This window comes from Tiliqua scincoides, chromosome 4 (assembly GCF_035046505.1).
Source record: "Tiliqua scincoides isolate rTilSci1 chromosome 4, rTilSci1.hap2, whole genome shotgun sequence".
Lineage (NCBI taxonomy): Eukaryota > Metazoa > Chordata > Lepidosauria > Squamata > Scincidae > Tiliqua > Tiliqua scincoides.
Window position 1 is genome coordinate 211,344,239 of NC_089824.1, and position 15,956 is coordinate 211,360,194.

The window sequence follows — 15,956 nt, forward strand, 5'->3', positions numbered from 1 at the left end:
ATTCTGAGGCCCAGGAAAGCCCCTGGAACCAATGCATGTTATATATCTCTTACATGTGTGCTTTCTTTGGATGTATAAAACTGTCATTCCTCAAGACTTTCTCAGTTAAAACCAAGAAGACTTCCTAATTCACTTCTGTCCCAGTTTTACATTAGTAAATCAGATGGTGGAAAATATGTGAGACCATATATTAATTATGAACTTTTGATATGCCATTTTAAAATAATGTAAACAGCAGCATTACCATCATCTAGAGTGTGCAATGTTCAGAGTCTGTTGCAAGTACAGGTGTGCATCCCTTAGTGACGTTCTGGACAACGCAGGATCAAATATGAAATGACCATTGATGGTCACACAGCCATCGCAGGGCTCATGCCCCAAGTCTCCAAAGTCACCTCTGAAGCTTCGTCTGAGCTTCCCAGAGCATTTGCTTGCTACCTATGTGAGGCTCAGACTGCTCCAATGGCTCAAAATACATGATTTCCAGTTTCCTCCGTGAAACCAGAAGTCATGTCTCTCGTTCTGGCAGTCTGAGCTTCACAGAGGCAGCAAGCTGGTGTGCGCTGCCTCTGGGAAGCTCAGACAAGCCTCAGGAGGTGAGGGGAGCGGGGGGGGGGCAGTCCTATCCCTGTCATTAAGCAACACATGACTGTACGTGATAACCTGAAAGTGATTCAAATATATTTGCTACTAATATATTACTAAAGCTGAGATTTCCTTGCTCACTCATACATGGCATAATAATTCACAACAAGCCTGAATCAACCCTATTGACATAAGCCAGGTCTGTAATCGTCATCAGCAAAAGCAGTTGCTGAGAATAAATTTAGTATTCTAATACATTTAATATAGTCTTATTACAATAAAATATCAATTATTTTAAGAGATTAAGGGAGCAATCCCAACTGGCCCTTGAGCCAGTGTTAGTTCCTTGAGCCAACAGGACAGGAGGAAACCTTGAGCACACAGGAGTCAGGCTAACGCAGGAGCTTGGGAAGGACAGAACAGGGACATTCCTAAGCAGGTAGTAGGCGGACCCATGGGCAGGCCAGGTCCAGGCAGGGTGGGGGTGGAGCCAAGATCTTACTCTTTTGCCAGATCCTAACCTTACGCTCAGGCAACTTGGCACAGCACCAGGCTGCTGGAATCAGCGCCACCTTTTCAGGTGGCACAGATCCAACTAGATCCTTTGGGGCTGCTGCTATGTTACCCAGGGTAAGAAGAATGACTTCCCCTTGCCCCAGGCCAAGCCACAGGCAGCCCCAACCTCTCGCTGTATACAGGACAGGTCAGCTGGCCTGCCTGCTCCAGTGTGGGTTAGGATTGGGCTGCAAAGCTGCAATCCTAAGTGAGCTTATCAGGAAGTATACCCAACTATGAGGAAGTTATCACGAAGTTTACCCAACTCATAAACAGATTGGACCTTACTTCTGTGTAAGGCATAGGACTGTGCTTCACAACTACTTAATTCTACAAACTACAGAGAATGGCTCTTCCCCACAGCACAAAGGAAAAGTTCATGACTGTAGACTGAACTAGAAAATCAGTCCAGAAATCTCTACCTGATTATTCGGATCTGTGAGGTATCTCACCACAATGGGCATAAGATATTCAGAAAAAGCTGTGGGGAAGTTTGGTCTACTTCCTTGCAGAAAAATGGCAATGGGTGGTATCTGTTCCATTAGTTCCGTGCGTACAGTAGGCTCTGGAGATATAAAGAATTAAATGACAATTTTAGTCAATTTAAGGCAGAAAACACATGCGTTCAACAAACATCTCAAGTTGCAAAAATCAATTTAAAAAGCAACTTCTTTCCCAAATTGTGTAGAATGATACCCCACTGAAAAACACCCCAGAGCAAGTAGTAAGGAAAACTTATTTTTACACAGAACAAATATGTAAAGGAGCAACACAATTTGCAAGTAAGTCATGTATATGACTAAATTATATTGCTTGTCCAGCTTATACGGCCTGTCCAGCTTGGATAATGATATGAATGTGTGCTCCTAAATCATTGTGTATAATGGAGTTACCTGATTCACACATTTCAGTAGTAAGCATGCATACGCATTCCAACACTAACATAATGTGAGCACCTGCCCCTGACAATACCATGTTCATAATATGGCTGCACTATATTCTATGCTTATTTTTTTGTTGTTAATTGAGGAGTCAAGGAAATAAGTGGAACAAAGAAAGAACATAGTGCATGTGTGCAGGAATGCAATGTAGTAAATGCAAGGGGTGAGAATAAGCAAGAGGAAAATTAATAAACTGGAGGTTTTATGGCAGAGTGCCATGTACTCCATATTGTGCCAACCACTTTGACTGAAAGGTTTACAAATAAAAGGCATAGCAGTGCCTTCTTGCAAAAATAAGCTGGAGAAAAGATTTTATTAATGCATTAGAAATATGGCTGAAAATATATGCCTACGGACAAGCAAATACAATAGAGTGATGAACAGCAGAAGATCCAAATTGACATTGGCTGGCTGAGTTCTGATAATCTAATTTGGAGCTAAAAGGAGCTTTGCAAAGAAAACCTCTGGAAATGCCTGGCCCATCAAATCCTACAGGAAGTCTATTACTAACAATATTGCATTTCTGAACTTAGAATTACTTTGCATTGCAATATACAATTCAAATCTTTACAACAGAGTTCTTACTCATTTCATGAGGAAGCAAAACTTTATTGTTTTTAGCACTCCAAAAAGACTTTCACAACAGAAAGCAAACGTATTACTTTCTATACCAATATGGAGGAAAAGTGCTACTGCTTAAGGAACAAGTACAGGTCTGCACCACTTGACGGGTATATATTCTCTTATCCCCGTTGTTAAGCGGTTAGGTTGATAAGGGAACATTCCACCCAATCTCGTGCCTTTGTTTTGTAAACAGACACTCTGCTGCAGGCCATGGGAGACCCAACTGCCTCATTCAGAGCCTCTTTGTTGTACTTTGACCACCGTCATAAATGCGATCTGTTGTTATGCAACCTGTTAAGCAGCGGACGCCTGTATATACAAATCAGAACTCTCACCTGTATCTTCAGAAAGCCGGACTACTATTGCCATTACTGTCAAATAATCTTCTTCGTTATGACTGAAGTCTCGAAAGACATCAAGTAGACCTCTGGCAATGATTTGCCTGGCAAGGCAACAAATCATTAAACTTAATTTTTTTTTAAAAGAAAAAATATGCAACTCAAACTGGGAACAAGATGAAGCACAGAGCAATTTGATTCAGCTAGCATGAGAAGTTTAATTAAACAAGATAGTCACTGAACATGTATCACCTTAAAGTAGAGTAACTTGAGGGTGCAGATATCAGAGATTCTGTTAGATAAATGTTTCATCGGGATATTGTTATTAATTATCTTCTGCGATCTCTATTGATTCAATATTTATTGTTTTACTTATTTTTTGTTTTAAATCAAACACGTCTATTGTGTTTTTAATTTTGTAATTGAACTCTGTAAGCCACCTTGAAATGATTTAATATAAAGGTAGAATATAATAACTAGTAATAAGAAATACCACAGAAAGATATGAAGGCATTTAATGTGACTATATGGTTAAACCTTTTATGCTTAAAACATAATAAAAATTTAAAACATAACATTAACATAGTTAACTGCATTGTTACCTGTTAAATATATTATCACTAAAAGCATATTTTTCCAGACGCGCAAGTGGAGCCAAGTTATCCTGCCCTGGAATGTCCAAGAATGCAGTTATCCTCATGCTATCACAATCTGGTCCATAGTCTTCAAACCCAACTTAAAGGGAAGAAAAAAAGCACATCAGAAAGAAAGAGGAAAAAGAATCATTGGAATACAATATTAGGGAGATTAATAATACTGAACATTTTTACAGTGCTTTCTGAGCATGCAAAGCACATAATTAGCTTGATGGAATCTTCACAACTCTATGATAAATACAGGGCATCTCAAGAAAATGTACACGCACTTTTATCGTGTCAAATTTATTATTCTATAATTCACACACATACTGCACATGATGTACACAGTATCAGCTGCTTGGCCCAGTTAATTAATTAGTAAGTTAAATAGACCAAACAGTCAAAACGTCCTCTACTGGCATCTTTACACCACTATCGTTGACTAAGGGATCTGAAGATATCCACCAGTATGTGAGCTGTGATGGTTCCATACATCTCTTCAGTTGCTTCCTTTAGATGTTGGAGTGTTGCAGGTTTTCTACAATGAAGTATGTATGAATTAGAGTTCATTAAAATGTGCATACATTTTTTTAATATACCCTGTATTTTTAGCCCCACATTGCAACTAGGGAGCCAAGGTTGAGAGGAAGCTAAGGTTGCCTAACTTAGGGCCATTGACAGCTGAATCCTGAGCTGCCCAGTGCACAGGGCTGCAGCAATGCCGAAAACAGTTGCCGGTGCATCCAGCACACCCCAGGCAGCTGCCACCATCTTCTCAGGAGAAGGGGACTCCCTGGATAAAGCAAGTAGCCCTGCAAAGGGACTATTCAGTTCTACAACGACCCGAGTCGGCATAGAATTCAGAGCCTCCGTGTCAGGCAGATGGCCCAACACAGAATCCAGTGGAGCAAAGCTCCACCGGTCCTGCATTCCTCTAGCCCCCTAGCACCTCCCCGCCCTCTCTCCGCCTCCCTCCACCCCAGCATGCCTACTCCCCATCGCCGCCCCCCAAGCCCCCACCTACCTCTTTGCTGCCTGGCAGTCTATGCCCACCAAGCAGCAGAACTCTGATGCTCCAATGGCACTAGTCCAGCCCCTGCCAGCACTGGGCTAGCACCAGTGCTAGGGTCTGCAAATGTGCCTTATGGCACATTTGCAACAGTGAGCACTGGTGGTGAATTGGCGCACACTGGTTAGGATTGGGCCATGAATTGGCCAAGGTTGGTAATTTTCACACACTTTGAGAAAATTCATGTCACTAACCCTCATCGCTGCAGAAGATTGCTTGTAAAACTGAAATGTATTTAGAAACAAGGAAGCCAATAACAAAGCCTTCAATTTGCTTCATTTTAAAAGTGTCGGAAGCGAGGGTTCAACTGCTGCTTATTGGTGCTGGGGTTTTTCAGAAAGTCAAGCGGTTGCAAAAAGATCTGTGACTAGCAGACATACTTAAATGTCTTAAGTATACTTAAGTTCAGGTTTATTAATTTCTCTGATTAGAGAAAGGCAACCTGTTCCATACACCATATACCGGTTACAGAAGAAGGAATCCACTGACAATTTGGCAAAGAGGACAAAATTGCCTACCAGTTGCCAACATCTCCATGGCTAACGTGTGTGAGAGAAAGGCTGAGCAAATCGTTCTTATGTAAGATACTGCAACATGACATCTCCAAAACATTAGGTGTGCATATTAAGAATGCCATTCTACAGGTCAGATCCCAGCTTGACAAGAAAAATTACATGTATTTTCCAAGATGAGGGAGGACAGATTCAAAACAGACTGCAATACAACTTCTGAGCCAAAACTTTTTCAACGCAATTATTTATAAGCATTACATAAGAGCTGCAAAACTAATATGAACATATGAAGCTGCTTTATACCAAGCCAGACTTTTGGTCCACCAAGCTCAGTATGCTAAATGGCAGCAGCTTTCTACAGTTTCAGACAGGGCTCTTTCTCCAGACCTACACGGGATAACCAAGGATTGAACCTGGACCTCCTAAATGCAAAGCATATGCTCTGCCACTAAGCTTTGGTTCCTCCTTCAATGTGCAGCTTATAGATGAAAATCTATATCTGTACGTATGTATTGGTGGTAGTGCAGGAAATCCAGCTATCAGTATTTTATTACTGAAAATATTCTGTAATTTTCAAAAAAGTGAAATTCACATTTCACTATGGAAACAACTCAATTCAATAAATGTTTCCACCACAACAGACAACATAAACGTGAGCACCACAAAGGCATTACAGGTTGTTTACTACAGTTACCATTAATATGGCATGTTTTATTTTTATTTATTTATTTATTTATTTAAAGAATTTATATCCTGCCTTTCTCTCACACATTCCAGGCATTCAAGGCAATAAACCACTGTCATTTAAAATATTTTTAGGAAGGTTCATTTTCTAATATATTGATGCATGGGAAGGATTCTATACTTTGTTATTTCATTCATTTCCCATCTTTATTTAAGCCAAACACATTCAGTGCTTATTTACACATGCTGGTTGTCCAGTCAGAATTACATAAAGGTTATGTAATTCAATAATGGTGCTTATATTGCATGCTTTGACTGTTCAGACTACTTCATGCACATTATCTCAGTAATCCTTACAAAGGACCTGCAATTTACAGCAGTATGTTCACCCTATATTGCAGTAGGGGGCTGAGAGATAATGGTTTGAATAAAGTCACCTGAATGAGTTAAGGGTTGAGGTGAAATCTCAATTCATATTCATAACCGCCACATCAATACCCATTCCTCCATCAACCCCTATAACATGTGCTCCTCCACCCAACCTAAATGTTCCTGTATGAGAACTCTCCCCAAGCAAATGCCTGATTGAAGTATTATGATTTTAAAGCAAGACTAAAGCACACACTGTGAGGAAGACCATACTTTTGTTAATCACCACTACCAGGCTGACTTGGAGAAGACTTCCTTTCCTTGTTTCCTGGAAAATTCCATGAGCAGCCACACCCTGCTTACACAGAACCTGTGAACAAAAGCTACATTCTGGGAATTTCCTGACTTGGAGTGTACAAAGTTGTTAGCAACACAAAAGATGAATCCCCAACCACAGTTGTCTCTCCAACATTTTGACTAGCCAGATTCAATCAAGGAGTTCATGTTAACAAGTAACTGGCCTCCAGAGATTGTCATAAGTTTTGTCACATTCTTGGTAAAATGCAGAACAATAGCAGCAACCATTTAAAGCCAGGCAATCAAGCGCCATCAAATTACAAAACTAGTTCCTTGATTATGTCAACCCCTACAAGGTTCCAGACACTTCCATGGGAAGAAAAAATACAAGAGGTTGGGTTGTATGACCCCATGTGTCTTTGTTCTCTATTCCATGTATTCTCTATTCCACATTTCACAGCCTTGCTGTTGGTTTTGTTGCTCATGCACCCAGCAGTAGTGCATGAAGCACCCCCATTGCAGCTGATATCCAAGATGTACTGCACCAAGATGATATCTAAGACCAACCACTCCTTTTTCTCTCCCATCTTCTTTCCTGCTTCCTCTCCCCAAGTAAAACAAACAGCCACTAGGCCAACATAGACCAGATAGCTGTAAGCACCTTCCATCTGCCTTTGGAACAGGAAGATCACTTGGTCTCAACAGTCTAGCCTTGTGACTCCTGCAACACAGCACATACCAAATAGCAGAAAAAACTGGTAAACTTGATCCTTAGGGCAGCCTTGCCATCAACCCACAAAACCTCCCCTTTGTCTTTCTGGTCTCCTGTGCAGTTAAAACTGACCACATGGTTAGTATCTCTTCCTGTGTGAAAATGCTGCATGTAGATTTATTTTTAGTCTATTTTAAACTGTTTCAGGAGACTCACAACCAGGAGGAGCCTCTACTGCTTGATAGATTCTCCAACTATAAGAGAACTCGCATCTCCCCATGGACCCCCACTAGACCCTTGGGACACTGGTTAAGAGAAAACACATAATAGGGGATTATGCCTGTAATCAGGCATGCATTTGGTCACCTCTGGTGAGTAGAAACAAGATCCAAGTACATTTGCAGCAGCCCCAGTCCTACATTTCCCCAACAAGAGACACATAGCAGCAGACTAAGTTTACTGCATCTGTGCATGTTCTTGCTATCCTGACAGATAGTCAAGAGTGCTCAGAGCCAATGAAAAGGTTGCAGGTATTAAAAGGAAATACGTATATCACCTGAAAAACAGTTTAAAAATGCTGGAATTGGGCAACCGACTTAAAAAGCTTTTGCAGATTAGTTCATACAACATAGCCTTCAAAACATAAACTTGGCACAGGTATGTGAAATAGTTGACAGCTTAATTGACTACACAATAAATGTCTTGCAGCTAACCTAGGAAGCTGGCAACCCATTTTACAAACCGTTTCTTATCTTTATTAAGAGGCAAAAGGGTGGGCAAGCCAGAAGATGAAGAAATCCGAGAACCAGAAACATGTGCTGGATGGGAAGCAAGCCAACAGGATCACAGTGAAGAGTTATAATATCCCCTCTACAACATGATAAGAAATGACAAGATTGTGAGTCACTCTTTTGGCAGCAGGCATGAAGTGGAAAGGCTCCTTACTGGCAAAGTTGTGGAACAAAAGCAGGGGATTTGTCAAAATGCTTAATGGCAAAGGAAAAAAATGCAGAAGTTTAGAGCCTATGCCGTAGTGGTTGGCAAGAGTGCTGACAAAGGCACTCTATGTTGCTTCTCCTTAAATAAGAGAGTAGAAAAAGCAAGGGGGAGAACACCAGCAGTGACATCTGATGCATGTATCTTGCAGACCTGCCTAGCTTTATCATCCAGCCCTTTCCTTCACAAATCCAAGCTGGTCAAAATTGCCTTCCTACAACTAGAGGTACTGCAACGGCAGGCAAAGAACAGGGGAAAGCAACTGCAGCTAGCAGCAGAGTGCTGAAGTTGCGCCTGCATTCTTGGTTTTTTCTTTTACTCGCGCTCTCATCAGGCAGAGAGACAACAGAGTAGTGGGTAATTTGCCGCTGCCTTTCTCAAGTCACAAAAAATGAGACAGACAGCACCGAGATTGCAGCCGTTCAACCCATGCTCAGGATGAATTTTCATGGGCAGGCATCTTAGCACCGCATTGTGCTGTACTTCCCCTGCTGCCTATAGTGCCACCCTCCTATATTTTAGTTCTAGGTCTAAAGAAGAAAGAACAACAGAAAAGACTGAGAGAACACATATAACATAAGGACATAAAAAGAGCCCTGCTGGATCAGGCCAAAGGCCCATCTCGTCCAGCTTCCTGTATCTCACAGTAGTCCACCAAATGCTTTAGGGAGTACAAAAGACAGCAAGACGCAACCTGCATCCTGGTGCCCTCCTCTGCATCTGGTATTCCAAGGTAAAGCAGGTGCAAAACTGCACCCTGAATCATTATTTGCAAGGCAGCATAACTTGCTCCTCAGACTGTTTTTTCACATCTTAAGGGGCACACCAGAAGAGCAAGCCAAAAAAAAAAAAAAAAAAGATTTTACTACTTCCACTGACAAGTAAAACAATAATGTTGATGAGACAAGATGAACCTTGATACAAATTAACCCTGACACATACAGCCCCTCAGTCACACATTTCCATGACCTTTCCTTTTCTCCATACAAGTCAGTGGAATGGATGCACTGGAGTTCTTTCACATGTTAAGGAGAAAGGGGAAGAAACTGCAACCAGTGTGGCAGAACTGCAGCTCCCATCAATGTCATATGGCTGCCTTGGGGCCAGACATAAAGAGCAGCTGCTGAGTTACAAAAACAAACCACAAAAATCATGAGTGTAGCATGTAACTAACAGCGCAATCCTAGCAAAGCTCTGAGTCACAGTCGGAAGCAATTTTGGAAGAAGGCAGAGGTTTTGTGTACGGACTCCACAGCCATGTGATCCTTTCTTCCACCAACCTAGGCAATGCAGTAGTGCCAACAGAGCACATCCTATGGTATGGGGGTCCACCAGACAGCCCAGGAGAGGAAAGTAAACATTTTTACCTACCTTCCTGTAAGATGCCTGGCAGCCAATGGCTATTTAAGCTGGTATGTCCAAGGAGCTGCAAGAAGTGTGACAGGCTGGGAAAAGGGGGATAAGATACCAGCATGCATGACTGTCGCTGACATCCACTCCCTCCCACTCTAGAGCTATCTCCAACCCACCCTGATCCCTGCCTCAATTCTTCCCCCCCAGACCATCCCCACCTCGCTCAGTTGGCCTGGGTGAGCCATTGGTATGTGCCCAGGGCCTCCAGCAGTTCGCAATTCCACAGCACACAACAGTGGCACAGCTTTCTCAGCACTGCACCAGAACTTACAGCTGTAGATCTCAAAATCCACTGCTATAAGCCCCAATAGGATTGGGGACTTAAAAGCAAATATAAGTAAACATTTAGTGCTTCAACTCTGAAGCACGTTGGAGTCATGTTTTTTATTATAACTAGAAGATATAAGTACTTCTAAAATAAATGGGAGCCAAGATGCATATTATTTTTACTCTCTAAGTTACAAGACTCATATTAAAATAGAGTGGGCAGTTTGTGTTTTGTGAAATGTGTCATAGAAACAGGAAGAATCACAAAATTATTTTATAATCAAGTTCTCCTTCCAAATAAGTAAGAACTCCTCAGGACAGGACATAAGGACAGCACATTAAACAATGAAACAGAGAAGTTAAAGAGAACATGACCCAGTTTAGGCATATAAGAAATCATGGTTTTCTATGTGACCTGTAGGCTTGCACATTCCCCCTCTCCTTCTCTGTTATGCACAAAAGAAGGAGAGGGAAACTTCACACTTTGAATTCTAACTAATCCACAATTTTACATTATGTACACACTCATGAAACTGGTTTACTTCAAACCATTGAGGGAAACAAACCAAAATCAGACTATAGTTCAGACCCTGGTTTCTTTCCCAACTACAGTTTGAGCTAAATCAGCTGCCTCAGTTCATATTTGCTTCAATTAAAAGTAAAAGTACTTGTAAAAAAATTTTTTTCCCCTTTCCTCCTTGCACATGTAAAAAAAAAGGAGGAAGGACACATAGGGACTTGTTCTTCAAACAGGAACTGTGGTTTCCCAACACAGCTGAAAAAGGACAAGGCTAAAATGTGTACCGCTAGATGCACTCAACAGCTGGAAACATCCCTACCAGATCTGAAAACAAAATTTCATCTAAGGTGATAGAAGGCTAAAACATCCAAAAAATTCTAGTCAAGTAAAGAGCAGTGAAATTTTTTGAGGAGATTCACACGTCTGATCTCCGTTACTAGAGATGGTTCACATTTCCCTTAAATATGCTAAATTACATTCTATATTTTGAAAATACTAGTTCCAAGCTAAGCATTTAAAATTAACCTGCATTTAAGGGCAGTACGTATAGTTCCCAAACTCAAAGTAAGATTTCTATATACACAAACAGTATGTATCCTTGTCAAACAAAGCATCACTGCAAGGAACTCCAAGGCAGCCACAACACTTTTCTCAAAGTACCTGTACATGGCAGAAGGAAATCAAATGGAACTGTGGCTAAATTAAGGCTATTACACGCGAAATCCCTACAGAAATGAAGTCATGATACTGAAGATGCTGTGAGGTGGAATAAGGTGCATAATAAAGGTCCCTGCAACCAAATGCATAAAGACTGAACTAAACCCACTTGCATGGAGCAAAAATGCTGTTTTTTGAAAGCATCAGAATACATAAGTATTAAAAAGAAACTTATAAAGAAAAATAAGATATTTACAGAGAGCAGCCATTACACAAAGCTTGATTTCAAAACTATAATTTTACTGCATATCACACCTGTATTCATTAATCTGCTGTATTTGAATCCTTCTCTTTTTCTAAGGAGCTCAGGGTATACAATTTTCAATGACAAACATGCAAGGTGGGTTAGGAGAGAGATTATGACTAACCTTACACTGAACTTCCAGACTGAGCTTGTATATGAAGCCATGTTTTGCTGATCATGTGCAAGTACTGCTCATTAGATGGCTTAACCCATATATGAAGAGTTTCCACACCACAGCTGCACATCTTTGGCAGCAACCGATGTAGAGACTATCCATGTTATGAAAGCAATCTGTGTGGTGACCAGTTCTCTAAGGTTGTTCCATGAAACTGTCATGCAAGAATCAGCACTAAAGATGCACTCCCAGCAAGGTTCTAGAATGCTTTATGTAGCACTGAAAATTATCCTATTCCTGCAGAGTTCACAGATGAGTACTTGATATGGTAAAGTAGAATTAACCAGTGTTGAGCTTTCATTTCTGCAAGGTTTAAACATCAAGAAGACAGTGTGGGTGGTCTCACAAAGGGTGAATTAGTTCTGTCAGGGAAGCCTTTCATTTCCACTGGTCTTGGTTTTTGTGCAGCATATGGGAAAGCTTTCTAACATCCGAGCTCATATGGCTGCTTTATTATTATTATTCATTGAGGCCTAATTATTTCAGAAAGAAATTGATGTGGAAATAGAAACAAAGTGAATTTGTTTGAAGATGCAGCACCATAATATCCAGGGCTATGCATAAAAATATCCTTGAATATACTAGATAGAACACCAGTAGTAACAGTCTTTGCAAAACTCAAGAATACCTACTGGGCATACAAATAAAAAACAAAACTTTCTACAACAAATACAAACCTAGCACAACTTTGTTTCATCAAATGATAGCAGCATCAAATGACAGTTGCAGCCACATGCATGCTTTTAATACATTTGCTGCTGCATAAATCACATTTGACAAGCTCTTTACAAAGCTAACAGAACTGTGTACATATCTGGGTATGTATGTGTGTTTGGACATAATGATGTCACCCTATAATGGTCTTGAAAGAACTTTTCCCTCTTTTCATTCTTGTCTATCCCAAAACTCTGTATCTGTCTACCATAATACACAAGCCAAATACCAGAAAATCTTAACAGCATGTGTTTAAAAGGCTAAAAAATTTTCTACACTTTTGTTTCAGTGAAGCTACAAAAAATAAAAACTGCACAGCAACTACAGGTTGTTTACTACAGGTTGTTTACCCCTTATCTGGAATTCTGAAAACCAGTATGCTCCAAAATCCGGAACTCTTTTGATCACCAACATGACATAACATCCGCCAGCCAGCATGCTTTCATAACTGAACAAAAAATCATTGTTTAAATGTACACAGACTGTTTCATGCATAAAATTATTTAAAAATATTTTATAGAATAACCATCAGGCTATCTACATAAGCTGTATATGAAACATAAATAAATTTCACGTTTAGACTTGGGTCTCATCCCCATGAGATCTCATTATGTTCATGCAACTATTCTAAAATTCAGAAGAGAAAAAAAACCAGAATTCAGAACACTTCGAGTCTCAAGCATTCTGGATAAGGGATACGCAAACTGTAGTCAGCAACCTATTAAATACATAAGAAGTCTGCTTCTTCTCCCACTAACTGTCTCCAAGGATATCACTGTGCCTTATAGAGTTTCTTTTTTAATCCTTAAAATTAGAACAAAAAACTGCACCCGTAGCAAATGCTTAAAAAAACCAAAAGAGGACATTAGCAAAGAAGCCCCCCAACAGCACAAACCTGTCAAGATAGCTGTGTTGTCTACTCATTGCAAGGAAATGTCAATCATGACTGTTTTTACTTCCAAGTAGTGACATGAGGACCAAGGTGCCCAAGCTACAGCAAGCCAGTGGTGGCATTCAAAGCCTCCACTTCTAATATGCAGATTCTTCTCCCACCCAAGCTAAAAATAGCAAACTCTCTGAAAAGTGCAGAGGGAGTAGTATAGGAAGCATCATCTTCACCATCAACCCACTTCCTTCCACTCATAGCCTTGCAGAGTGGGGAAAATATGAAGGGGGAGAAGGGTGTCTCTGGGCCCAATCCTATCCAACTTTCCAAAGCCGATGCAGCTGTGCCAACAGGAGGGATAGGTGGGGGGGTCAGCGGGGTGTGTGTGTGTATACTGCATGGTGGGGGGACAGGGGAGTGTGTTTGCACATGCTGCATGGTGGGGGGTGGGAGGACAGTAGGGGGTGTGTGTGTGTGTACTGCATGGTGGGGCGACAGTGGGGGGCTGCATGGTGGGGGGTGGGGTGACATTGGGGTGTGTGAACTCAGTGGGGAGCTCTGCATGGTGGGGGGACAGTGGAGTGTGTGTGCTGCATGGTGGGGGGACAGTAGGGTGTGCGTTGTGTTGCATGGTGATGGGGTAGGAGGACAGTGGGGCATGTGTGGTGGGGGAAAGTGGGGATGTGTGCACCACATAGTGGGGGTGGGGGACAGTGGGGTGTGTGTGCACACCACATGGTGAAGGGGGGGACAGTGGGGGGTGCGCTGCATGGTGGGGGTGGGGAGACAGTGGGGGTGTACGTGCACTGCCCTGTGGGAGGTGGGGAGACAGTGGGATGTGTGTGTGCACTGCAAGGTGGGAGGAAAGTGGGTGTGTATGCTGCATGGTAGGGGAGTGAAGGGACAATGGGGTGCATGTGTGCGCTGCATAGTAGGGGACAGTGGGGTGTGCGTTGTGTTGCATGGTGAAGGGGTGGGGGACAGCAGGACGTGTGTGCGCTGCATGGTAGGGGAGAGGAGGGACAATGGGGTGCGTGTGTGCGCTGCATGATGGGGGGCAGTGGGGTGCGCGTTGTGTTGCATGGTGAAGGGGTGGGGGACAGTGGGGCATGCATTGTGTTGCATGGTGGGGGGTCAGCAACAGAGGCCCCCTCAAGGCAAGGGAACTTTTGTTTCCTTACCTTGGAGCTGCATTGTGGCTTGCATGGGCGCTGGAATACTGGCAAGGGTTGGGTCCTCTGCCTGTCTGAAGAAAGCAAGATTAAATGTGCATGGAGGGGGGAGGACCGCTGCACTGTTTTGCTTTTGCTTTGAAAAAGGAAAGAATAAACAGTTACTCACAATCATCTAAGTCATCCTGCAAATCCACAAAATACAAAGGGATCCCTACGAACAAAAACAGAGAGGAAGAGGAGGGGGGAGAGAGAGAGAGAGAGAGAGACACAGGGGTTGGTTTCTTTTCCTTGCCACCAGGCTCTGGGCTTCCTGGGAAACACTGAAGGCCGCCCGCCCGCCCGCAGACACAGCACCCCAGGGGAGGCAGCGGCCAGGGCGGCCTCCCTCCGCGCACGAGCAGGGACAAGGGGCTTGCGCAGGCAGGCAGGCGGCCAGAGACGCGCACGCAGCGTCCGTGCACAGGGAAGCAGGAACCGAGCCACTTACCAGCCATCTTGAGATGGGCACTAGGGTGGGCGGGAGGAGGAGGGCCGGCCGGGTGGAGCCTCCCCCTGCGCCCGCCTCCCCAGCAGCACCCCGCCCGCCCCGGGGAGGCAGGTCCCCTTCGGAGGCAGCGCAGCCCCAGCCACACTTTCCTGCGAGTAAGGCCTGCTGAGCACAGCAGGACTTTCTTCTGAGTAGACAGGCAGAGGATTCTGCCATGTGTCCTACACTCTGTGTGTGTGTGTATACATACACACACTCACATATGTGCAGTATATGCGTGTATGTACGCACACACATACAAAGCATGTATCTATATACATACAGTTTACACACACACGTATATTCAGTACATGTGTGTGCGTATATACACACATACATACACAGTATGTGTGTGTGTGTTATACATGTATATATGTGTATATGCCCACACACAATATATTCATGTACACGTATATACACAGTATGCATAGAGAGAGAGAGAGAACTATCAATTCACAGTCCAATCCTATCCACACTTTCCTGGAAGTAAGCCCCAATGACTCTAATGGGACTTATTTCTGAGTAGACATGCACAGGACTGGGCTCTCAGTCGTGTCTGACCCTTGGAAAATCCATGAGCCAGCTCACACACACACACACACATTGTGTATATGTGTGTGTGTGTATTTTTGCATATGTATGTATATGTGTGTGTGTATGGATGGATGTATATATGTACATATGTATGTATATGTGTCTGTATGGATGTCAATGTGTGCGTGTGTGTATTTTTGCATATATATGTATATATTCGAGTGTGTATGGATGGATGTATATATGTACATATGTATGTATGTGTGTGTATATGTATGTATGTGTATATATACATATATGTATATGTATGTATGTATGTACATACATATACATATGTATACATACATGTATGTATGTATATGTATGTATATATACGTATGTATGTGCTGGACCAGACTCACAAAGAGATTCTGGTCCAACAAGAAGCTGACGGAATATACCAAGATCCAGGTCTACAGAGCTTGC

General features: G+C 42.4%; 1 protein-coding gene across 2 annotated transcripts in view; it reads right to left on the reverse strand.

The window, feature by feature from the left end:
• ANKRD60 (ankyrin repeat domain 60) overlaps window positions 1-14,637 on the reverse strand; it is a 55,061-nt gene extending 40,424 nt beyond the window's left edge. For both annotated transcript variants that reach the window (XM_066623717.1, XM_066623718.1), the window contains exons 1-4: window positions 14,598-14,637; window positions 3,646-3,778; window positions 3,041-3,147; window positions 1,563-1,705 (exon numbers count right to left, since the gene is read on the reverse strand). In XM_066623717.1, coding sequence (XP_066479814.1) covers window positions 1,563-1,705; window positions 3,041-3,147; window positions 3,646-3,743 — 348 coding nt within the window. In that variant the 5' untranslated portion in view covers window positions 3,744-3,778; window positions 14,598-14,637. The remainder of the gene's footprint in view (window positions 1-1,562; window positions 1,706-3,040; window positions 3,148-3,645; window positions 3,779-14,597) is intronic.
• Window positions 14,638-15,956: the final 1,319 nt, after the last annotated feature.